This window comes from Podarcis liolepis (genome assembly GCF_965112155.1).
Source record: "Podarcis liolepis genome assembly, chromosome: 16".
NCBI classification, from domain to species: Eukaryota; Metazoa; Chordata; class Lepidosauria; order Squamata; family Lacertidae; genus Podarcis; species Podarcis liolepis.
Window position 1 is genome coordinate 7,302,779 of NC_139567.1, and position 25,414 is coordinate 7,328,192.

Here is a 25,414-nt window from a genome sequence, read left to right on the forward strand (position 1 = left end):
TGTCCAAGATAATTTTCTTTTTAAGACTCTCAAGGCGTTAGGTCTTGGGGGCCATTACCGGTATTTCATTTCTAACAACAACCAACTTATACAACCAGCATTGCAGAAGGCACTGTCTCCACCTCTCTCTCTTAAAGACTAAAAAAAAAATAGTTATATGGATTCAGAGGTGTTTCTAATCCCGAACACCTTTTGAATACATGAGGTAAAATCCACTTGGGCATTCTCAAAAGGGCCTGAGAGATGCTGAAGAAGGTGAGGGAGGAGACTCTTGCCTGTAAAAGTTTATTGCTTTCCTTCACTTTTCCAAGTGTCAGCTTCTGGGAACAATAGGATGCCACAAGCCTTACTCAAGCATCCTGATACACAAAGTTTCCTTGAGCATGCAAATCACACCCACCAGTGCCATTAAGCAGCTATGAAATGTTGTGTAAAGCCCAGGAGAGACTTCAGAGAGGGATCTTTCACACTAAGGCACAGTACTTTCTCACATCAGTGCCTTCAATTATTGCTCTGGATTTTCTACCCGTGTGTTAGAACAGAGGCAGACTTTGGTAATATGTCGCCCTGAGCGAAGCCATCATTTGCCACCTCCCCTTAAATATTTCTTATTTTCACAAAACTTCATTTTGGTGCAGTTGCTTTTTATGAATCTTCTCAGTAGGTACCTGCATAAATAGAGCCTTCCTTCCACACCCACACTGCCCTAAATCTGGCACTGGTTACAATGTTAACTTTTCCCAACCTTCTGCTTTCTAGACAGCTTTCTATACCATGTACTGAGCTGTGTAAGCATGATGCTCTGTGGGTGTGATATGGACTAGATCCCATGGAAGGCAACACCCAAACAGGATTACTATGTAATCAAAACAAAAACTACATGCATTTATGGTGATTGGAGTCCATCTGGTATTTAAATGGTGCAAGGGGAATAAAAATACTTCTAAAACTAGCAACAAGCACCAAGAGTAAACCTCATGAGATTTCTTAGGCAAAGGTCTTTCTACATTCAGTAACTGGTTCTGGTAAATCTTTGATTTCAAGCTATATGCTGCACTAGCATCAGTGAAAAAGCAATCAAACCTCCCTTGCATCTGCAGACCTGGTTTTGACAACTTATTCTATCAGGGCGGGGTCCATAGTTCATTGGGGGTGAAGTTGAAGCTTCACAGAAATTTTCAAACTCATATAGATGGAGGGAAAGTGGCTTCTTTAGTCTAAGGGCTCCCCTAGATGATCTGTTCATTTAGCACTCTTCCCTAGTTCCTAGTCCCCAGCAAATGTTATTCAGATGCTGAGGAAGCAAAGGAATGATTGTGTTGTAATCAAAGGACTCTTCATAATGTTCAGGGAGCGGTTTCATTCTTAGCATTCTAAGTAGGATCGGAGCCAACCTTTTCAAGAAGTTCTTTCAAGGCAGTTAGTTTTAATGTCATTTTCGAGTGTGCAAGATGCACTTGCTTGCACACAAGATGCATAATGCCCAATGTGCTACCATTTGTTAAGCTGAGCACAAGAGCCTTCCAGGTTATTCTTGCTCTTGTGGTTGGTGCAGACTATGAGCCCATCAAACGTCAGCCTCACCCCCAGCACATTAACTCTTGACCAGAGCAGATCTGGAAGAGAGGAAAAGGTGGGGATAAGTGTTTGGAGAAGAGTGGAATGGAGTATTCCTTCAGGGAGTTGATGGAATAAGGAAGCTTTAAGCCTTTGTCTCTGGAATTTTGGATTCCTTACTGTGTAAAAGTTGGCGCCAGGCTGCTAGCAATTAATGCTGGAGATCAAAGCAGCCAAAGGAATGAGGAAGCAACAGCATTTAATTGAGATGGGGGATGAGGCTTGTTAGCCAATCTCAATCAATTAATACACTAGGAATCCAAGTCTTCCTAGTTAGTTCTTTTAGCAACGCAAGTGTGATACTTGGTAGCACATCCTGTATGCAATAGACTTACGCAAGCAGCATGGCAGAATGATCTGTCTTCTCTTTTCTCTCAAATGTTTTATAATACAAATGGTCAAGTGAATCCATCCTTGTTCAGAAGTACTTCTATCACTGAACTTCAAAAAACAAACAAAAAACAGATGGAAATCCAACTAGGCATTTCCCAAAGAGCCTGTGAAATTTTGTGCAGCTGATAGACCTGAAAAACTGGTTAAATTAGTATTTCAAGTGCCAAGAATCTGACATGTAAATAAGCATGAAGCATGCAAACCACACCTACCAGCCTCACTGAGCAGCAATATAATGCTGTGCAAATCCCAGGGGAGAGCAGAGAGAGAAGGATCTCTCCCAAGGCACGGGACTTTATCACATCAGCACAGGTACCACTTCCTTAATTACTTATCTGAATTGCCTGTCTCTGTGTTGAAATATTAGTCGTCTACAACCTGCTGCCTTCCAGATATCATTGGACTGCTATTCCCATCTTCTATGAATGTTGCCTAAGTCGGGTTGGAGTCCACAACATTTGGAAGGCACCAGGTTAAGGACCAGTAGGCTAGATTCTCTGCTTCCACTGCCAAATCATCTCTGAAGCAATGGAATTGTATTGGCCTTTCCTCTTGCCAATGTTTTCCATCTATCATGCTTCTTTTTGTGCAAGATATATCTTTCGAAACAAGTCAGCTTCAAGCTATGGGCTGTGTTGGACGGTGGAACGGATTCCCTTGGGAGATAGTGGACTCTCAGAGGTTTTTAAGCGGAGCTTAGATGGCTATTTGTCTTGGGTGCTTTAGTTGAGATTCCTATATTGCAAGGGATTGGATTAGATGACCCTCATGGTCCTTTTCAACTCCACCATTCTATGATCTATAGACTAAATAAACCAAACCGGAAGCTCATCGGGAATGCAGCCTCTGAAATCTCTCTCTTTTAAAAGCTCCCCCTGCAGAAATCTGAACCTCAACCCCTCCTCAAGAAGAAATGGGGGAGGCTGAAATGATGAAACCCCAGAAAACCGTACAACAGGAAATGAACAATTTATTCAATCATTTCAATATGCCACGTCCAGGTGAAAAAGAATTCTTTACATCGCTCAAGCTAAGTTTCCAAACTATGCCAAAAGCATTATGACAATAGGTTTCTTGGGGTCTTTTTAACCATCTAGGCATGGGTGTGATCCATACATTACCAAGTCCCTGGTACTTCAAAATTTGGGATATTAACCAGAAGTTCCTCTTGTCAGTGGGTGACCGGCTGATCTCAGCTCCTAGAAATTCCAACTCACCAGGTAACGGCTCCTACCATATTTCTCAGCTCCTCCACCCCAGGTGGCTGGCTGTTCTCAAGTGGAACTAGGTAACCTAGTTTTAGGGAGGTGTCTGATTTGGCAGGGCTGGTCCAAGACATTTTTCTGCCTGAGGCAAAGGATGCAGGGGTTGGCAAGGTTTACCTCACCTGGGCCAGTTCACTCCAGCAGAGATCCCTCTGTGGGCCAGATCGTGTGTGTGTGGGGTGTGTGTGGGTGTGTGGGTGTGTGTGTGCTGCCTGAAGTGAGTGCCCCACTTTGCCTAGTTGCAAGGCCATCCCAGTGATTCAGCAGCATCTTCTTAAATAAGGCTCAGCAATCCTCTTGTGGGACTTATCCATGGGGTTCATGAAAGCCACTGTGAAATGGGGAAGAGGAGAGTTCTGGGCTGAGTCTGTTCCAATGAAATGCCTTTAGTCACTAGTTGCATAGGCAGGTGCCTTATACCAAGTCAAGCCATTGCTCCATCCTGCCCAGATCACTGGTCCATCTCTCTTATTCCAAGGCTAGTCCATCTTGTCTCACTTATTCCATTTGGCAGTGGTTCTCCAAGGGTATCAGTCAGAGAATGATCTGTCATACCACCTGCCACATGAACTTTTTAACTTGGAGATGGGGAGCCTGTGCCCCTCCAGGTATTGCATGGACCATTGGCCATGTTGGCTGGAAGTTGACGTCTAAGAACAACCTTGAGAGGGAGGCACAGGTCCTCCATTCCTGCCTCAGCTAGAGATGACAGATGGAGCCAGTCAATCAGCATAGTGCAAGCCTTGCTTCTCACCAGGCAAGAAAATGCTGTCTTCATGCTACAGGAAAAGATGTTGCATGTGTGTTGCAACTGTGGTGAGTGGTCTCCATAGCGGACTCACCACAGCCTTATATTGAAATATCTTTCTGTGGCTCCCTTCTTTCAATTCTACACATTTGGACAGTTAGCAAGCCATAGAAGGAAGACAGAGCTGGCAGGGTGCAAATTTGGGGCTATTCTTTCAATTGGAAAAACCCATCCAGCTTGAGAACAGCTCCCCAAATGGAACAAATAACTCTGAGATTGCAGAGGGAAAAGCCAGTATGGACTAAAATGAGGTACCATGGACAAGATGCATGCAGCAGGCACTGCAGAGAAGCAACAAAGAACAATGTTAGGAAACAAGCCTCTAATGCAGGGGAAGTTTGACCCTCCAGTTGCCCTTAGAGGCATGGCCAATAGCCAAGAGTGTTGGGAGCTGAAGTTCAGCCACGTTAGGAGGGATAAAGGTTCCCCACACCTGTTATAATGGTTGACAGGCAAGGGCTGCAGAACAATGTGTGCTACCTCTGAGCTTAGTACCCATTTTAGGAGGTATCAATATTTCTTTTGGTAAAAATTGTAAGAGGACTGAAGGTCACTTCAATATATAGAATTGTCTGTGCTCTGTGCAAGCTCCTGTGCAGTGGACCTTTCATGATATGAACATTGGACATACTTCTAGTATAGGGGTTGAACTCTACTTGTACTTGTTCTTATGGGTCACTTCAACAGCTTTCAATCTGATTGGCGGCCTTCCATTCACCTAAGACTCCTGTAACAATAATGCTCTCTCCCCCCCCCCCCTTCCTCCCTCTCTCCCTCTGCTGATCCTGTTACTGAGCTGCTCACCTCTAGTGGGGTTAGTCACTGTGACCCCGAATGACGCTATTGGGAGAAAGGTCGAAAGAATATCCCCCATCTTTATGGGTAATGAAGATGGGCAACGTACTTTGTCCTGTGTGGAAGTTGGTGGTCAACCTCGGCTAATGTTAGTGGTGAGTTTCATTTGCGCTTCAGCGTCTCTTTTGATTCCATAAGAATTATCTGTTTGTTCTTCTTTCATCCAGTATGATTAAGACTGGACGTATTCTGTGCTAAACAATCACCCGCACCGCTTACCTGACCTCCCTTGGTGGCAAGATTGGCTCTGCCAGTGTGTGTACATCATGCCAATCTGGTGCTTCTTCTGTTTTTTTATAATATTTTATTAATTTTCCAAAAATAACAAAAATAAAACAACAAGAATACAAATTCATAACTGAACAAAAAAAAATTGACTTCCCTCTAGCCCCTTCCTTAGTTCCATTATTTATCATTATACCACATGTCCATTATAAATTTAAAAACCATTAACATTACTTATTGTTCATTCATAATATAATTACAAGGAGTTCTGCAATCCTACTAATGTATTAACCTGTATACATTGCTTTTGTATATATGCAATAAAGTCCTTCCAATCTTCCTTAAATTCATTGTCTCGTCCTCTTAGTTTCATTGTCAATTTTGCTATTTCAGCATATTCCATTAATTTGATTAATTAATTAAACTTCTTTGGCTGGTACACCTAGTTCTTTCCAATGTTGTGCCAACAGTATTCGTGCGGCTGTTGTTGCATACATAAATAAGTTCCTTTGTAATGCTGATATATCCACTCCTGTAATACTTAGTAGGAAAGCTTCTAGTTTTTTAACAAAAGCCATTTTAAACATCTTCTTCATTTCATTATAAATCAATTCCCAATAATTCTTTTCAATTTTACAATCCCATCACATGTGAAAAAAATGTCTCTTCTGATGTTTTACATTTCCAATACTTACTTTCTTTAGTTTTTTTTACATTTTAGCTAATTTGACTGGAGTTAGATACCATCTATACATCATTTTTATATAATTTTCTTCAATCGCCACACATGCTGTAAATTTTATCTCAGTCTTCCATAATTTTTCCCATTCCTCTATCTGGATATTGTGTCCCACAACTTGTGTCCATTTAATCATAACTGATTTTGCCTATTCATCTTTTGTTTTCCATTCAAGCAACAGATTGTACATTTTCCATATTAATTTCATATCGTTTTCTCTTATTTCTCTCTGAAAAGTTGAAATTTCATACTGATATCATATCTTTTTATCATTCTTAAATATTTCATCTAACTGAAAATATTGCAGCCAATCTGTTACTTTCTCTCTAACTTCCTTAAATTCTTTCAATTTTAAGTGGTTTTCTGATTCAATTAACAACTCTCTGTACGTAGCCCATTCAGTGTCCATATTTAATTTCCCCCCGATATTGCCTCTAACGGAGAGAGTCACCATGGTGTTTTTTGTTCCAATAATCCTTTATACTTTCCCCAGACTTTAAATATTGCCTTCCTGATAATATGGTTTCGAAAGCTTTGATGTATTCTTGCCTTTTCATGCCACCAGTACGCGTGCCAACCGACTCTATTATCATGCCTTTCCAAATCTAATAGATCTGTATTTTTTAATTTTATCCATTCCCGAATCCAACAAATGCATGAGGCTTCATAATATAATTTCAAAACCGGCAGTGAGAAGCCTCCTGTCTCTTTAATGTCTGTTAAAAAATTGTATTTTATTCTTGGCATCTTACCCTGCCATATAAATTTTGAAATATCCTTTTGCCAATCTTTGAAGCATGCCATATTACCTGTTACCAGGATTGATTGGAATAAAAAAGCATCTTTGGCAATAAAAAGGTAAAGGGACCCCTGACCATTAGGTCCAGTCGTGGCCGATTCTGGGGTTGCGGTGCTCATCTCGCTTTATTGGCCAAGGGAGCCGGCGTACAGCTTCCGGGTCATGTGGCCACCATGACTAAGCCGCTTCTGGCGAACCAGAGAAGCGCACAAAAACGCCGTTTACCTTCCCGCTGGAGCGGTACCTATTTATCTACTTGCACTTTGATGTGCTTTTGAACTGCTAGGTTGGCAGGAGCAGGGACTGAACAACGGGAGCTCACCCCGTCACGGGGTTTCGAACTGCCGACCTTCTGATCGGCAAGCCCTAGGCTCTGTGGTTTAACCCACAGCGCCACCCGCACCCCTATCTTTGGCAATACATTCATCTTAATAACTGATATACTTCCTAACAAAGATAAGTTCATTCTATTCCAAATTTCCAATTTCCTTTTTTTAAATTTTCATAATTATCCTTATATATATTAATATTCCTTGGTGTTAACCAGATCCCTAAGTATTTCACTTTATAATGAATATTTATGCCTATTTCTTGTTGAATTTTTTCTTTGTCATGTTTCAGTATGTTTTTAACTAATAATTTCGTCTTGTTTTTATTGAGTTTGAAACCAGCAATTTGTCCAAACTCTTGTATCTTCTGTATAACCTGTTCATGTGAGATTATTGGATCTCCTACTGTAAATACTAAATCGTCAGCAAATGCTTTCAGTTTGATTTCCTTAATTCCTACCTTTATTCCTCTAATTTTTTCATCTGCTCTAATATTACGCATCAGGACTTCTAAAACTAAAATAAACAATAGGGGGGAGAGAGGACAACCTTGCCTTGTACCCTTCATAATTTTACATTCTTCATTGATAGTATTATTAATTATCAACCTTGCCTTTTGCCTGGAATAGATAGTTTATATTCCTCTTACAAATGTCATTCCAAAATTCATCTTCTCTAGGACCTTCACCATAAAGGTCCATGAGACATTATCAAAAGCTTTTTCAGCATAAATGAACATCATTGCTGCCTGTTTATCATTTCTCACTTTCAAATATTCATTTTTTTATATATATTTCTAATATTTTCTTTCATTTGACGGCCTGGGAGGAATCCTGATTGGTCTTGGTGAATTATTTCTAACAACAGGCCTTTCATTCTCTTTCCTAAGATATTAGCAAATATTTTATAATCACAATTTAATCACGAGATTGGTCTATAATTTTTAACTTCCATACTATCGGCCTCTTGTTTTGGAATTAAAGTGATATATGCCTCTTCTCGGGTCTTTGGTATCTTCCCTGTTGTTAATATTTAATTCATTACATTTTGTAATGGTTGGGCTAATCATTTTTGTAATTTTTAATAATATTTTGCCATCAACCTGTCTGGCTTGGGGCTTTACTTGTTTTAGTTTCTTTGATAGCTTTTAAAATTTCTAAATTGCTAATTGGAGCATTTAATATATTTAGCTATTTGTTTGGAATTTTTGGCAACCTGTTTTGTTGTAAATATCTTTCAATGTCTATTTTGTTTCCTGGGCCCTTACGATATAAATCTGTAAAATATTTAACAAATTGATTCCTAATCTCTTTCAAGTTGCCTATCATTTTATCATTTACTTTTAACTTATTAATCAAATTATTAGTTTTCATTTTATTTAATTGCTATGATAATAATTTCCCTGGCTTATTCGCATACTCAAAATTCTTTTGTTTTAATATTTTAATTTTCCATTCCACTTCTTGGTTAATTATCACTGAATATTGTGATTGTAGTATTTTGACTGTCTGTTTAATGGTTTCCTTTTTAAGCTCTTTTTCTTTTTTACTATTTCATTCAGAATTTCTTTTTTCTTCTGAGCTCTAATTTTCTTTTGATACTCATTTTGGCTAATAAAAAGGCCCAAGCTGGTGCTCTTTCTAGTGCCTTTGCACAACACCAGCCTTGCCACCACCTCCTTCTCCCTGTCCCATTATGGATTAAAAACCATACAAATCATTACAATAAAAGCAGCATAGCCCCAACCCTTTCATTAAAAGGGGGCATGGGGGTTGGAAGGATGGGGCACAGAAAGACCCAACCAATTCCACCCCTCTTTCAATTCAGTCATATCACATGGCAACCCAGTGGAACTTTTACCTTGATGTCTATTTAAAAGGTTGTTTTGATTCTGCCAGGCTTGGGCTGGCTCAGCTGGCAATAAACCCACTCCTGAATGTGTGGGATAACCAGCCTCATGTGACCAACATGCTTAAATTTAATCAATGCATGAAGACGTTAACACCCTAATTAAGCTGTTCTGCTAGACTTAGCTAGGTCACTCCTCCTTTTGTTGAGAGGAAGTTAATCAAGTATATTGGTCACTCCTAGCCTATATAAGAAGCTCAACATATGAGGTCTGAGCTGGCTGCTCTAACAAGCCTCCCTTGAGTTCCTGTACCAATAATTTAGGAGTTTTCACTACTGTAACCAAGCCACGTTTTACTGCCTGTGTCTTCTGACTGACGTATGGAAAAGCACATGAACTGGCCTTTGAAGTGTTTGTAAGTAAACCAATTTTTAACTTACTAAACGTGTGGCCTTTAGGGAAAGAGACAAACTTTGAAGGAACTTAGAATGGCACATTTTAAAGGTCCAACAGTCTATATTTCCACCCTTTACTTTGCTGCATATTTTGTGATTTTAAATTTCTGATGGGGTTCTCTCACCAAAGAGTGCTTGCCCCAAACCTGCATCTTGTCATCCAGGAATTCTCTTTGAATACCTATATTTTTTTCCTTGCCACCAATATAATGGAGTTGGGAGCAGGGGTAACTTAGGCTGGCTTGTGTGAGTTCTACTGGCTTCCTATACTTAGGATTGCTCAGTCCTGCCATGCCTCCTTAACCCTGCAGAGGGTTTTATTAAGTAACAGAGGGTCTCTTGTTTTGATGAATGAGTTTTAATACAGTGGTACCTTGGTTTCTGAACATAATCCATTGAGGAAGACCGTTCGACTTCCGAAATGTTCAGAAACCGAAGCATTTGCTTCTGGAAGCATTTGCTTACAGAAAATTCAATCTGGAATCTGCGTGGAACATTCAGCTTCTAAAAGGCGTTCAGAAACCCAAACGTTCGACTTCTGAGATGTTTGAAAACAGAGGTACCACTTTTAAATATTTTTTCAATTGTTGTGAAAACATTTCTTTTCTTTTAAGGGAGAACAAATTATGGATCTATATAATAAAAAACAGGAATCCAAGAACTTCACTTTCCTCTGCAAGACTTCCAGTGGCAAAGAAACTGGCAGCTTTGAATCTTTAGCATTCCCCGGATGGTTTCTTAGCACTTCGCCGGAGCCAAACAAGCCTGTTGGATTGAGCCACCAAGGAGGTGCTGAGATCACTGAATTTTACATGGAAAACTATTATTAAAGGGGAGGGAGGTGCTGTTGCCATTCTATATATTCTGTATAGGTGTGTGGTAGAATGAAGTCCTGGAGAGATATATAAGGGAGAATCTATCAGTTTTGGTTCCTCTCAGTTTATAATTTTTCCAGCCTTAAGTTCAATACCCCACATTTCCACGCCTGTTTTACAATTTTTTAAAAAAAGTCCTACTGAAACTCCATTGGCAATCAGAGGCAGCCCTATGTATAATGCAGTGCAATAATCTAACCTAGAGGTTACCCAAGCATAGACAACAGTAGTTAGGCTTTCCCTGTCCAGATAGAGCGGCTTCTGGGCCACTAGCTGAAGCTGATGGAAGGCACTCTGGGCCATTGAGGCCACCTGAGCCTTGAGTGACAGCAAAGGATCCAAGCTACGAACCTGCTCCTCCAGAGGGAGTAAAGGGTCCAGAAGTGCCTCCAAGCGGCATACCCGCTCCTTCAGAGGGAGTGTAACTCCACCGAGAGCAGGCAACCTCCCACCCATCTGGTACAGGGAATCCTCAGTCATATCTGGATTGACCTTCAGTTTGTTGGCTCTCATCCAGTCCATTACCGAGAAAAGAAAACAATTGGCCATTCATGCACAGGCTGATGAATGTTGGGAGTCTAACCACATCTGTAGGGTTCCATGTCAGCTCCAGCCAGCACCATAAGTCCCATCAAGCATGGCCAATAGTCAGAGATGCTGGTGAATCAATGTGCTTGATGAAGAGTCCAGAGTTCTTGACACACTTGATCTCTGTTTTGTGACATTTTGCTCCTAATAAAGGTATCCCCCAACTGTGGGTTTTGTATCTTTAACACCGAAGATAGCCAACACCAAAGAATACTGTTGAGGGAGGTCCTCTCACTATTGGGCAATTGCACAACACAATTGGCATTTATTGACTCAATAGCAGATAACTTTACACATAATTGCTTTTGATCATTCACTCCCTTGGTCCAGTCACCAACTCTGAAGCTATGAAGATCTGGAACTGGAATAAGGATCTCTGCTTCAGCAGGGATCCAGGGAGGCAAGAGAGTAGAGGCAGTAAAGGAAAAGTCAGGAAGGAAAAGCCAGGAAGGATAACAGGGTCAGAACCCAGGTTATAGCCTGGCTAAGTGACACAGCAAGAGTGGAATAATTTGTGCCAAGAAACTTGGATCTTTATATACCCTTGTAAACAAAAGTTTTAAAGCAAATTCCAAGACTGATTGCAGCTGATAGCTGAAATAAAACACTGACTCCCATGTCTGGGTTGACCTATTGGTCACTTTGTGAAATTCAAACATAAACAGAACCGCTAAATAAGAAAATCTCTGGCAAATGCCTGCAGATGGAAAGGTGACCAGCCCCTGCCAGGATAAGGGGAGGCAATTCCTCCTGTCTCTGTCCCAGCCTCCTCCAGAAGAGAGGCCTTCCGGCATCACTCCCCCCAAGACCATAAAACTCCAAGTGAATGGGGTGAGTTTGACATGCAAATCTACTCCATATTTATCCAGAGTAGCTTCCAATGTAAAATCTTTTTAAAAAGAGTAAAAACTTTAACACGTTGCAGGATTCTCCAAAAATAGACCAGAGGCAATTGTATTTCATCCAGCAGAGCCTTACTGCTTCTGAAGGCAAATGAGCATAATGGTCACAAATCCAATACATTCAGGATTGCCCCTGTCCATAAGAAATCCAGTTGCAGCAGACTTAATTTAAACTTACAGTTGTTGTTGTTGTTTAGTCGTTTAGTCGTTTAGTCGTGTCCGACTCTTCGTGACCCCATGGTCACATAAGTAACTTACAGTAACTTATAATAAGTCCAAACCTTAACACTAAGCACACAATGTATAGAACACCACACCAGAAGGAAGAGAGAGAGGAAGAGAAAGTGAAACACAGGCTCCTTCTGGCCTTACTATTATAGTCAGCATGACCTTGACAGAAGAGAGAACAGAACCAGTTTAAGCCAGCTATACTCAGCTTCTCTGAAGGAATAACCCAAACACCATGAACCTTCTGCTTGTTTCTTTCACACAGAGAAGCTTCATGAATCCTCTTGAATTAATTAGGATAGGAAAGATCTCTACGCATCAGATCAATACTTTCTGCACTAAGAAATGTAAACTGACAGAGTTGTCCCCAAAGGTGACTGGTTTGTGTGTGTGCTGGTTTTTACACTGGCTATACAAAGAGAAAAAGACAAGAGCCAAGTATCCTCATCCTCTATGGGACAACCCATCCCTTTACTTCTCTAGCTAGGCACTAATTAGCTCTGGTCATTGTTGTTGAGGCTGGTGAGAGTCGAAGCCCAGGAAACACTTCTTGCTAAAAGAACACTACTTCTGATCTGCGAAAAATGGCCCTTTCGTTCCAAAGAAGAGAAATGATTTCATCACCTCCTTAAAATAAAGCTCCATAATACATGCCTCCCAAGGAAATACAAAAACTCGATTCAGTTGGTTAGAGTGTGGTGCTGATAATGCCAAGGTCATTTCCATGAATGCAGGGGGTCACTGCAGCAGAAGGGATAAGGCTTGTTGGATTTCCAATCAGTTAAAAAACTCAGTGTTTCGATGGGCCTAGTTAGGTCCTTTACCAATGCAAAAGTGAAAATCATTTGCACATCCCATATGCAATCAACTTATACAAGGCTCTGTCTCCACCTCTCTCACCCAAAGACTAAAAATAAAATAAAAATGGTTATATGGATTCAGAGGTGTTTCTAATCCCGAACACCTTTTGAATACAAGAGGTAAAATCCACCTGGGCATTCTCAAAAGGGCCTGAGAGATGCTGAAGAAGGTGAGGGAGGGGACTCTTGCCTATAAAAGCTTGTTGCTTTACTTCACTTTTCCAAGTGTCAGCTTCTGGGAACAATAGGATGCCACAAGCCTTACTCAAGCATCCTGATACACAGGAGCATGCAAATCACACCCACCAGTCTCCTTAAGCAGCTATGAAATGTGTAAATCCCAGGAGAGACTTCAGAGAGGGATCTTTCACACTAAGGTACAGTACTTTCTCACATCAGCGCCTTCAATTATTACTCTGGACTTTCTACCCGTGTGTTAGAACAGAGGCAGACTTTGGTAATATGTCGCCCTGAACGAAGCTATAATTTGGCACCGCCCCTTAAATATTTCTTATTTTCACATAACTTCATTTTGGTGCAGTTGCTTTTTATGAATCTTCTCAGTAGGTACCTGCATAAATAGAGCCTTCCTTCCTTCCTTCCACACTGCCCTAAATCTGGCACTGGTTAGAATGTTAACTTTCCCCAACCTTCTGCTTTCTAGACAGCTTTCTATACCATCTACTGAGCTGTGTAAGCATGATGCTCTGTGGGTGTGATATGGACTAGATCCCATAGAAGGCAACACCCAAACAGGATTTCTATGTAATCAAAACATAAAACTACAGTGGTACCTCGGGCTACAGATGCTTCAGGTTACATACGCTTCAGGTTACAGACTCCGCGAACCCAGAAATAGTACCTCAGGTTAAGAACTTTGCTTCAGGATGAGAACAGAAATTGTGCAGCAGTGGCACAGCGGCAGCAGGAGGCCCCATTAGCTAAAGTGGTGCTTCAGATTAAGAACAGTTTCAGGGTAAGAACGGACCTCCAGAACGAATTAAGTTCTTAGCCCGAGGTACCACTGTACATGCATTTATGGTGGTCAGAGTCCACCTGGTATTTAAATGGTGCAAGGGGAATAAAAATACTTCTGAAATTAGCAACAAGCATTAAGAATAAACCACAGCAGATTTCTTAGGCAAAGGTCTTTCTACATACAGTAACTGGTTCTGCTAACTCTTTGATTTCAAGCTATATGCTGCACTAGCTTCAGTGAGAAAGCAATCAAACCTCCCTTGCATCTGCCTGCTTGAATTTTGCAGACCCTTTGCCTGTTTTTGACAACTTATTCTATCACGGTGGGGTCCATAGTTCATTGGGGGTGAAGTTGGAGGTGCAGCTGCTCAGAAATATTCAAACTCATATAAATGGAGGGAAAGTGGCTTCTTTAGTCTAAGACGATCTGTTCATTTAGCACTCTTCCTGATTTGCTTGTGCAGAGGTTATACAATATCTGCTCTTCATTGAGCATTTGTTCTGATTTGCTTGTGGGGTGGTTATATAACAGTGCATGTCCTTCCTGATTTGTTTGCACAAATGTTACTGTATGTGATGGACTCTATAGTCACCATCATTCCTGGCTGGCTTGGGCTGACAGTAATTAGAGTCTACCAACATCTGGAGTGTCATGGGTTCCTCGCCCCTGGACTGCAGTATTAGTATTCTACAAATTTATAGACTGCTTCAGAGCATAAAGCCATGTACAAGAGAAAAGCAGAATAAAACACAGAATTATGGAAGTGCTGTTCCTCCTTTTTTCCACAAAGTGGAGATATTGATCCAAATTCTGTTCAGGAGCTTAGCAGTGTTGTGTGGGAAATATTCTAGCAGTTAGTATCCTAGCACCAAATAAATCTCCCTCCACATATCTGAGTTAGCCAATTCACACCAGTTAGTCCTAGTTCACACCAGTTAGCCAGTGTTGTTGTTGATGATGGTGGTGGTGGAAATAATGTAGGAGGAGGAATCAAACTTTAGAAGCACATTGGATGGAGGCAAAACCCAGGATCCTATTTCCTCAGTAAGCGTTCCAAATCGCTTTGTCTATATCACAATATAGGGTCTTGCACCACCCTTTCATGATTTTTCAGACCTCATAGGTTGATAGTCTTTTTGCAACAGGATATCATTGCAGTGGCAGCCTGCCCAGTCTGGAGAGGTAAAGCACTATGCAGACTTTTAAGGGTTACTGTCCTTTTAATTGAAAGCTTTGTGAGTTTGCTTTTACTGGTTTCAGTTATTTTTTGTCTTGTCTTTTCTTTGCTGTAAAACTGAGAAAAGAAAAAGAATAAAGTAAACAGGTAATTAAAGTTCCCGGGGGTGGAGATATGCACAGCCACACTGTCTTATTGATACAACAAGCCTTTCATTTTTATTAAGCATTCATAATTTCTTAGGAAACATGCATTACAGAGCTTTATTTTTAAAACAAAACAAAACAAACAAAACGAAAGAGGTTCACTATTTACAGTAGATCTGGAGAGAGCTAAGGGATTTTCTCTTTTGAATCCATGATGTTTCTGGGTTCATGAGCGCCCTTTTTGAGCCAAACAAGCCACTTGCTCAGAGTCAGTTGCTGAAATCATTTCATTTCATTTTGAAAACAACAACCATTTTTAATAGATCAAATTCACTGGTATTAGGGGGGGAAATCAGAATGTTGCTGTTATCCATGCTTGGCATCTGTCTGTCTTGGGAGACAATGGGTCAGTGTACCTTTGGGGCTGAGGAGAAACTGTTGGAGAATTACAGTACCTGCTGGTGCTGTGGAGACCAATGCAGGAGAGACATGTTTTGTTTCAGCTAGGGCAGATGAAGGTGCCCAGTTGTACTGCTGCAGATGCACCATGGCGTTTCTTCTGTCTGCGCTCCTCACAGTGGTCATTTCTTCTCTGGTCACTGCTACGGATACACAACTTGACTGTCTGTCTCCAGGCACTGTGGTTGTCTACAATGGATTCCCACAATGCAGTGTTGACGTTGGCAGCCTTCAGGTCACATTTGCAGTCATCTTCATAACGCAGAGCTGGTCTGCCAATTGACCACCAGGCTTGGATTAAAAACTCTCCCAGGAAGCTCTCTAAAACCCTGCTAGTAAACTTGTTAGGTTACTCACATGTGATGATTCTGAACACCATAACAAAGGTTCAAAAATCCTTAGGTGGTCTAAGGTGAAGTCTCAGACAATGGTTGCAGGCTTTTAAAAAAAGAAATATCTAGATGGGATGGTGCCTTACAGTTAGATTGTTAAAGCATGACATTACAGCTCTACACAGCTTGGAGACCCTTCCCCTAATTTCTCTAGTGTGAAGGTTTTCCAAAGTTAGTGGTGAAAGAGAAGCACTCTGGACTTGCTTAAAGGCAGCTTCATGCCAGGTTGGAGCCTTGGTGAATCCAGATGAAAGTAAAAACTTGCTTCTGTCCCTTCTCCCGGAGTTTTGCCAAAATACTCTGTTTCCATTTCAACCACGAAGGCAAAGATAAAATCACTCTCACACAGCCAAGGCACAAGAGCTGGAAAGTTACCAGCTACTGAGTGAGGAAATGGGAAATATGTTTTGCAATTTCACAATAGTGTGAGCCCCCGGTCATTTTAATATTTGGTGTTGGCAGGTTTTGGTGTTGATAACCACAAATATGTAGGGTCAAAATCTACAGTGGTGGCCAGAAGCCTTTATTATGTCCCAAATGTAACAAAATAGTGTGGAGATTCTCCATCCATGTTACAAAAAGCAGGAGGCAGATGAGGAAACAACAACGGAAGCTACAGATATTAGGCGGATATTATAGGGATGAACCGGTGTTTAGAGTTAATCCCCAAATGGAGGCTGCATACTGAATTAGTCTCTGCTAATTAGGTTTCAGGATTTGGCAATAAATGACTGTTCCTCATTTATTAAAACCCCACCCCCAGAAAAAATAGAATGTAAGACGAGGCCACTGGATGAAGCTAGTAGGTGATCTAGCCCAGCATTGTGTTCCCACAACTGCTAGCCAGGGACCTAAGCACATTAATGATCTCCCTGTTGTTGTGGTTTAATTGTTTAGTCGTGTCCGACTCTTCGTGACCCCATGGACCAGAGCACACCAGGCATTTCTGTCTTCCACTGCCTTCCGCAGTTTGGTCAAACTCACGTTAGTAGATTCGAGAACACTGTCCAACCATCTCGTCCTTTGTTGTCCCCTTCTCCTTGTGCCCTCCATCTTTCCCAATATCAGGGTCTTTTCCAGGGAGTCTTCTCTTCTCATGAGATGGCCAAAGTATTGGAGCCTCAACTTCATGATCTGTCCTTCCAGTGAGCACTCAGGGCTGATTTCCTTAAGAATGGATATGTTTGATCTTCTTGCAGTCCACGGGACTCTCAAGAGTCTCCTCCAGCACCATAGTTCAAAAGCATCAATTCTTCAGCAGTCAGCCTTCTTTATGGTCCAGCTCTCACTTCCATACATCACTACTGGGAAAACCATAGCTTTAACTATACAAACCTTTGTTGGCAAGGTGATGTCTCTGCTTTTTAAGATGTTGTCTAGGTTTGTCATTGCTTTTCTCCCAAGAAGCAGGCGTCTTTTAATTTCGTGACTGCTGTCACCATCTGCAGTGATCATGGAGCCCAAGAAAGTAAAATCTCTCACTGCCTCCATTTCTTCCCCGTCTATTTGCTAGGAGGTGATGGGACCAGTGGCCATGATCTTCGTTTTTTTGATGTTGAGCTTCAGACCATAGTTTGCGCTCTCCTCTTTCACCCTCATTAAAATGTTCCTTAATTCCTCCTCACTTTCTGCCATCAATGTTGTGTCATCTGCATATCTGAGGTTCCCAGTCCCCAGCAAATGTTATTCAGGTGCTGAGGAAGCAAAGGAATGATTGTGTTGTAATCAAAGGACTCTTCATAATGTTCAGGGAGCGGTTTCATTCTTAGCATTCTAAGTAGGATCGGAGCCAACCTTTTCAGGAAGTTCTTTCAAGGTAGTTAGTTTTAATGTCATTTTTGAGTGTGCAAGATGCACTTGCTTGCACACAAAATGTGTAATGCCCAATGTGCTACCATTTGTTAAGCTGAGCACAAGAGCCTTTCAGGTTATTCTTGCTCTTGTGGTTGGTGCAGACTATGAGCCCAGCAAATGTCAGCCTCACCCCCAGCACATTAACTCTTGACCAGAGCAGATCCGGAAGAGAGGAAAAGGTGGGGATAAGTGTTTGGAGAAGGGTGGAATGGAGTATTCCTTCAGGGAGTTGATGGAATAAGGAAGCTTTAAGCCTTTGTCTCTGGAATTTTGGATTCCTTACTGTGTAAAAGTTGGCGCCAGGCTGCTAGCAATTAATGCTGGAGATCAAAGCAGCCAAAGGAATGAGGAAGCAACAGCATTTAATTGAGATGGGGGATGAGGCTTGTTGGTCAATCTCAATCAATTAATACACTAGGAATCCAAGTCTTCCTAGTTAGTTCTTTTAGCAACGCAAGTGTGAAACTTGGTAGCACATCCTGTATGCAATAGACTTACGCAAGCAGCATGGCAACATTCTCTCAAATGTTTTATAATACAAATGGTCAAGTGAATCCATCCTTGTTCAGAAGTACTTCTATCACTGAACTTCAAAAAACAAACGAAAAAACAGATGGAAATCCAACTAGGCATTTCCCAAAGAGCCTGTGAAGTTTTGTGCAGACGATAGACCTGAAAAACTGGTTAAATTAGTATTTCAAGTGCCAAGAATCTGACATGTAAATAAGCATGAAGCATGCAAACCACACCTACCGGCCTCCCTGAGCAACAATATAATGCTGTGCAAATCCCAGGGGAGAGCAGAGAGAAAAGGATCTCTCCCAAGGCACGGGACTTTATCGCACCAGCGCAGGTACCACTTCCTTAATTACTTATCTGAATTGCCTGTCTCTGTGTTGAAATGTTAGTCGTCTACAACCTGCTGCCTTCCAGATATCATTGGACTGCTATTCCCATCTTCTATGAACGTTGCCTAAGTCGGGTTGGAGTCCACAACATTTGGAAGGCACCAGGTTAAGGAACAGTCTGCTAGATTGTCTGCTTCCACTGCCAAATCATCTGTGAAGCAATGGAATTGTATCTGGCCTTTCCTCTTGCCAATGTTCCCCATCTATCATGTTTCTTTTTGTGCAAGATATATCTTTCGAAACAAGTCAGCTTCAAACTATGGGCTGTGTTGGACAGTGGAACGGATTCCCTTGGGAGATAGTGGACTCTCCTTAGAGGTTTTTAAGCAGAGCTTAGATGGCTATTTGTCTGTACAGTGGTACCTTGGTTCTTGAACTTAATCTGTTCCAGGAGTCCATTCGACTCCCCAAACCATTTGAAAACCAAGGAGTGGCTTCCGATTGGCTGCAGGAGCTTCCTGCACTCATGCGGAAGCCGCGTTGGATGGTTGTCTTCCAAAAAACATTCGCAAACCGGAACACTTACTTCTGGGTTTGCGGTGTTCAGGAGCCAATTTGTTCGGCAACTAAGCCATTCGGGAACCAAGGTTTGACTGTATGAGAAATGCATCTGGAAGACAGAATGTATCCAGGAGCTAGTGGTCTGACAAGGAGCCCTTCCTTCCTGCCTCTGTTCTTTCCCCTTCCCTCTCTCTTGTTAAGTTTTCTGATGGAATGCATTTTGGCTTCTCATTGCTATTTTTCAATATGAATGTTTTTGAGAACAGTCCTCAATGTTTGGGAATGTTGGCAGGAGGTGAACCTGCCTTATCAGTTGTGGAGGATCGTGCTGGGTACCTTCTTTCATGTTTGTTGTGGTTTGAGAAAGTGAGGCACTGGGAGGGAGTAGCTAATGGATGATCTGCACGTAGCCAGTCTGGAAGGCTACACAGGATATCTATAAAATCTGACGGTTTGGGCAGAGTTTCTCTGAAGCCCATGCATGGACTGATTGGCTGCAGGGCTGTGCAAACTGAGGCTACCTGGAGGAGTCACTTTGCCACTTCTTGAGGGCTTCCAAGTGGCAGATTGAAGTGCTTGCTTGGTATGTATACAGTGGTGCCCCGCAAGACGAATGCCTCGCAAGACGGAAAACTCGCTAGACGAAAGAGTTTTCCGTTTTGGAGGTGCTTCGCAAAACTAATCTCCTATGGGCTTGCTTCGCAAGACGAAAATGTCTTGCGAGTTCCTGCAGGTTTTTTTCTCCTTTCCCCCCCTTTTCTAAGCCGCTAAGCCGCTAAGCCGCTAAGCCACTAAAAGCCGCTAATAGCACTAATCCGCTAATCCGTCAATGGGCTTGCTTCGCAAGACGAAAAAACCGCTAGATGAAGAGACTCACAGAACAGATTCTTTTCGTCTTGCGAGGCACCACTGTACATTGCTTACTGTTTCAGAATAAAATCTTTAATCTTCTCACTCACTTGTGTATTTTGTATTGCTTCTGAATCTCATTTTAAAAGAACCACCTTGCCTTTGGCAAGACACTGTCCTGCATGCTTTAGTTGAGATTCCTATATTTCAAGGGATTGGATTAATTGACCCGAATAGTCCCTTTCAACTCTACCATTCTATGATCTATGTGTATATCTTTACTGCTTTAAAATAGATACATTTATGCCAAGAAAGCAAACCAACCAACCAACCAACCAACCAACAAACAAACAAACATACAATCAAACAAACAAACAAACAAACAAACAATCAAATAAACAAACTATGAATTGACAAAGGTTTTACAATAGTTCACATCATTGGGAGTACAAAGGATGTTAGTTATAAGAATTGATGTAGTTTCATATATTGCTACTGTCTGTTTGTCATTCTATGATCTATAGATGAAATAAACCAAACCGGAAGCTCATCGGGGATCGCAGCGTAAGACGTCACTCTTTTTTAAAAGCTCCCCCTACAGAAATCTGAACTTCATACAGTCTGAACCTCAACCACTCATCAAGAAGAAATGGAGAAAATGGGGGAGGCTGAAATGAGGAAGCCCCACAAAACTGTACAACAGGAAATGAAAGATTTATTCAATCATTTTAAGAAGCCGCCTCCAGGTGAAAAATGATTCTTTACTTTTCTATTCATAGCTTAAGCTAAGTTTCCAAACTATGCCAATCATCATTATGCCAATAGTTTCGATTTTTAAATTTTTGCCTTTTTAACCATCCAGGTACGGTTGTGATCCAGTCATTACCAGATCCCTGGTACTTCAAAATTTGGGATATTAACCAGAAGTACCTCTTGTTAGTGGGTGACCAGCTGCTCTCAGCTCCCAGAAATTCCAACTCACCAGGTAACAGCTCCTACCATGTTTCTCAGTTCCTCCACCCCAGGTGGCTGGCTGTTTTCAAGTGGAACTAGATAACCTAGTTTCAGGGAGGTGTCTGATTAAGCAGGGCTGGTCCAAGACATTTTTCTGCCTGAGGCAAAGGACAAGCTAATGCCCATCCTTCATTCCAGGCATGGAAGCTAACTGGATTGGCAGTTGAATATTTTTTTAATGCTAGGAACAAGATAGGTTCACTCTTCCTAATGGTAGGGCAGGCCCTGTTGTCTTGGGTGAAGGACAAGATAGTGTCTTCCCATTCCACATATGCTAGAATCTGCCTGGCAGTGGCAGTTGAATCTTACTTCAACACTAGTAATGGGACAACATCCTTGACCACACCCAGGGGAAATGGACTAGCTTAGGTACACAGGGATGTGCTGCCTGAAGTGAGTGTCCCACTTTGCCTAGTTGCAAGGCCAACCCAGTGACTTGGCAGCATCTTCTTAAACAAGGCTCAGCAATCCTCTTGTGGGACTTATCCATGGGGTTCATGAGAGCCACTGTGAAATGGGGAAGAGGAGAGTTCTGGGCTGAGTCTGTTCTAATGCAATGCCTTTAGTCACTAGTTGCATAGGCAGGTGCCTTAGACCTAGTCAAACCATTGCTCCATCCTGCCCAGATCACTGGTCCATCTCTCTTATTCCAAGGCTAGTCCATCTTGTCTCACTTATTCCAGTTGGCAGTGGTTCTCCAAGGGTATCTGTCAGAGAATGATCTGTCATACCACCTGCCACATGAACTTTTTAACTTGGAGATGGGGAGCCTGTGCCCCTCCAGATATTGCATGGACCATTGGCCATGTTGGCTGGAAGTTGATATCTAAGAACAACCTTGAGAGGGAGGCAAAGGTCCTCCATTCCTGCTTCAGCTAGAGATGACAGATGGAGCCAGTCAATCAGCATTGTGCAAGCCTTGCTTCTCATCAGCCTAGAAAATGCCGTCTTCATGCTACAGGAAAAGATGTTGCATGTGTGTTGCAACTGTGGTGAGTGGTCTCCATAGCGGACTCACCACAGCCTTATATTGAAATATCTTCCTGTGGCTCCCTTCTTTCAGATCTACACATTTGGACAGTTAGCAAGCCATAGCAGGAAGATACAGCTGGCAGGGTGTTTCAATTGGAAAAACCCATCCAGCTTGAGAACAGCTCCCCAAATGGAATAAATAACTCTGAGATTGCAGAGGGAAAAGCCAGTATGGACTAAAATGAGGCACCATGGACAAGATGCATGCAGCAGGCACTGCACAGAAGCAAGAAAGAACAAAGTTATGAAACAAGCCTCTAATGCAGGGGAAGTTTGACCCTCCAGTTGCCCTAAGAGGCATGGCCAATAGCCAAGGGTGTTGGGAGCTGTTGCTTTACCCTCACCTGTTATAATGGTTGACAGGGAAGGTCTGTAATTCACTGGTAGAGCACATGCCTGCAGAACAATGTGTGCTACCTCTGAGCTTAGCACCCATTTTAGGAGGTTTCAATATTTTGTTTTGTAAAAACAATGTGTAAGAGGACTGAAGGTCACTTCAAGATACAAGATTGCTTGTGCGTTGTGCAAGCTCCTGTGCTATGCAGTGGACCTCTCATGATATGAACATTGGACATACTTCTAGTATAGGGGTTGAGCTCCTTTCTAGAGACTTGTTCTTATGGGTCACTTCAACAGCTTTCAATCTGATTGATGGCCTTCCAGTCACCCAAGACTCCTGTACCAATAATGCTTTCTCTCTCCCTTCCTCCCGCTCTTCCTCTCTCTTTCCCTCCACTGATCCTGTTTCTGAGCTGCTCACCTCCAGAGGGGTTAATTGCTGTGGTCCCAGATAAAATTATTGGGGAAAAAGATGACAGAACATCTGCCATCTTTATGGGTAAAGAAGATGGGCAACGCACTTTGTCCTGTGTGGAAGTTGGTGGTCAACCTCGGCTAAAGTTAGTGGTGAGTATCATTTGTGCTTCAATGTCTCTTTTGATTCCATATTTGTCACCCCTAGTCTATATGAGAAGCTCAGCATATGAGGTCTGAGCTGGCTGCTCCAAACTCAGACCACATGGCTCTAACAAGCCTCCCTTGAGTTCCTGTACCAATAATTTAGGAACATTCACCACTGTAACTAAGCCAATTTTTACTGCCTGTGTCTTCTGACTGATGTATGGGAAAGCACATGAACCTGGCCTTTGAAGTGTTTGTAAGTAAACCAATTTTTAACTTATTAAATGTGTGGCCTTTGGGGGAAGAGACAAACTTTGAAGGAACTTAGAAAGGTACATTTTGAAGGTCTAACAGCCTATATTTCCACCCTTTACTTTGCTACATATTTTGTGATTTTAAATTTCTGCTGGGGTTCTCTCACCAAAGAGTACTTGCACCCTGGCATCCAGGAATTCTCTTCTAATACCTATATTTATTTCCTTGCCACCAACATAATGGAATTGGAAGCAGGGGTAACTTAGGCTGGCTTGTGTGAGTTCTACTGGCTTCCAATACTTAGGATTGCTCAGTACTGTCTTGCCTCCTTAACCCTGCAGAGGGTTTTATGAGGCAACAGAGGGTCTCTTGTTTTGTTGGATGAATTTAAATAAATTATTTTGCCGATTGTTGTGAAAATGTTTTGTTTTTTTAAGGGAGAAAAAATTATGGATCTATATAATAAAAAGCAGGAATCCAAGAACTTCAGTTTCCTCTGCAAGACTGCCAGCGGCAAGGAGACTGGCAGCTTTGAATCTGTAGCATTCCCCGGATGGTTTCTTAGCAGTTCGCCGGAGCCAAACAAGCCTATTGGTTTGAGCCAGCAAGGAGGTGCTGAGATCACTGAATTTTTCATGGAAAAAACAAATAAAGGGGCAGGAGGTGCTGTTGCCATTCTGTAGACCCTGTACAGGTGGTGTGGTAGAATGAAGTCCCACAGATATAATTTTTCCAGCCTTAAGTTCAATACCCCACATTTCCATGCCTGCTACGCATTTTTTGGAAGTCCTACTGAAAATTCATTAGCATTTTAATGCAATTTTCTCCTGCTATACACATTTAATGCTACTTTGCATATTTTTTTGCAAAGTATTTCCCCCTCAATACACGGCATTTTTTGTGTCATTTTCCACTAGCATATGCAATTTTCTGCACACTTTAACTCTAGCATGTGCCTTTCTGTACATATGACTTGGTTGGGGAAACTGCCTGCAAAATTCAGAAAGGCAAATTTGGAAGGATGACGGTGTTTCAATTTATGCATTGTTTCCGAAAGAGTGAATTATTTATGTGAAATAAAATTATCTTATACCCCTTTTAAATGTACTTGTGGAAGGAGGAAAAGGGCTATTGGTTTGTGGTTTTTGGTTCTTTTCTTAATCATGTATTTTGTGTTTTTATCCTGTACAGTGGTACCCCGGGTTACATATGCTTCAGGTTACATACGCTTCAGGTTGCACACTCTGCTATCCCAGAAATAGTGCTTCAGGTTAAGAACTTTGTTTCAGGATGAGAACAGAAATCGGACTCCGGTGGCGCAGCAGCAGCAGGAGGCCCCATTAGCTAAAGTGGTGCTTCAGGTTAAGAACAGTTTCAGGTTAAGAACGGATCTCTGGAACAAATTAAGTACTTAACCCGAGGTACCACTGTATTTTTATGTTGTGAACCACCTTGAGATCTACAGATAAAGGATGGTATACACATTTAATAAATCATTAAACTGGATTGGATTTGTCTGCCATCCCTACTTACAACAACCCTATGAAACAAGTGAGACTGGGAAATGGTTACTGACTAGCCAAAGGGCACCCAGCCAACTTTATGGGTGAACAAGTACAGTCGTACCTTGGTTCTTGAACGCCTTGTGACTTGAACGTTTTGGCTCCCAAATGCCACAAACTCGGAAGTGAGTGTTCTGGTTTGCAAATGTTTTTTGGAGGCCAAATGTCCAGCGCAGCTTCCGTGGCTTCCGATTGAGTGCAGGAAGCTCCTGCAGCCAATCGGAAGCCGTGCCTTGGTTTTCAAACGTTTTGGAAGTTGAATGGATTTCCAGAATGCATAACATTCAAGAACCAAGGTATGACTGTATTTGAACCTCCTATCACACTGACTCTCAAAGTGTACAACTTGGAAAACAGGTATTAAAATCTGCAAAGGAGTTTTTCAACTGATTCTCCCCTATACTAGTCATATAAAAATTTATGCTCTAAAATTTTTGTAAGATGCTTAGAGACTCCTATGGGGCACGTGACCTTATCATAATATGAGCCCCACATTGGGCAAAAGATTACTTCATTTCAGGGGGTTGGATTAGAAGACCTTTAAAGCATAGCTGTCAATGTTTCTCTTTTTTAAAAGGAAAAATCCCTTGGTCTGAATA

General features: G+C 41.8%; 3 protein-coding genes across 5 annotated transcripts in view; 2 read left to right on the forward strand and 1 right to left on the reverse strand.

Annotated features, from left to right (window-relative positions):
- LOC310695809 (interleukin-36 receptor antagonist protein-like) overlaps positions 1 to 25,414 on the reverse strand; it is a 40,345-nt gene that overhangs the window by 14,460 nt on the left and 471 nt on the right. The gene's annotated exons all lie outside the window — the stretch shown is intronic.
- The window catches only part of LOC310695811 (interleukin-36 receptor antagonist protein-like), a 92,995-nt gene that overhangs the window by 6,217 nt on the left and 61,364 nt on the right, over positions 1 to 25,414 (forward strand). The gene's annotated exons all lie outside the window — the stretch shown is intronic.
- LOC310695803 (interleukin-36 alpha-like) lies at positions 2,186 to 24,356 on the forward strand. Of its 2 annotated transcripts, none has more exons than XM_083480772.1 (5): positions 2,186 to 2,322; positions 20,577 to 20,798; positions 20,915 to 21,037; positions 22,865 to 23,004; positions 23,691 to 24,356. In XM_083480772.1, the coding sequence occupies exons 2-5, from the start codon at positions 20,702 to 20,704 to the stop codon at positions 23,934 to 23,936; spliced, it is 606 nt and encodes a 201-aa protein (XP_083336898.1). In that variant the 5' UTR covers positions 2,186 to 2,322; positions 20,577 to 20,701; the 3' UTR covers positions 23,937 to 24,356. The 2 variants fall into 2 exon arrangements, with proteins under 2 accessions (XP_083336898.1, XP_083336897.1); XM_083480771.1 differs by lacking the exon at positions 2,186 to 2,322 and adding an exon at positions 18,492 to 18,647.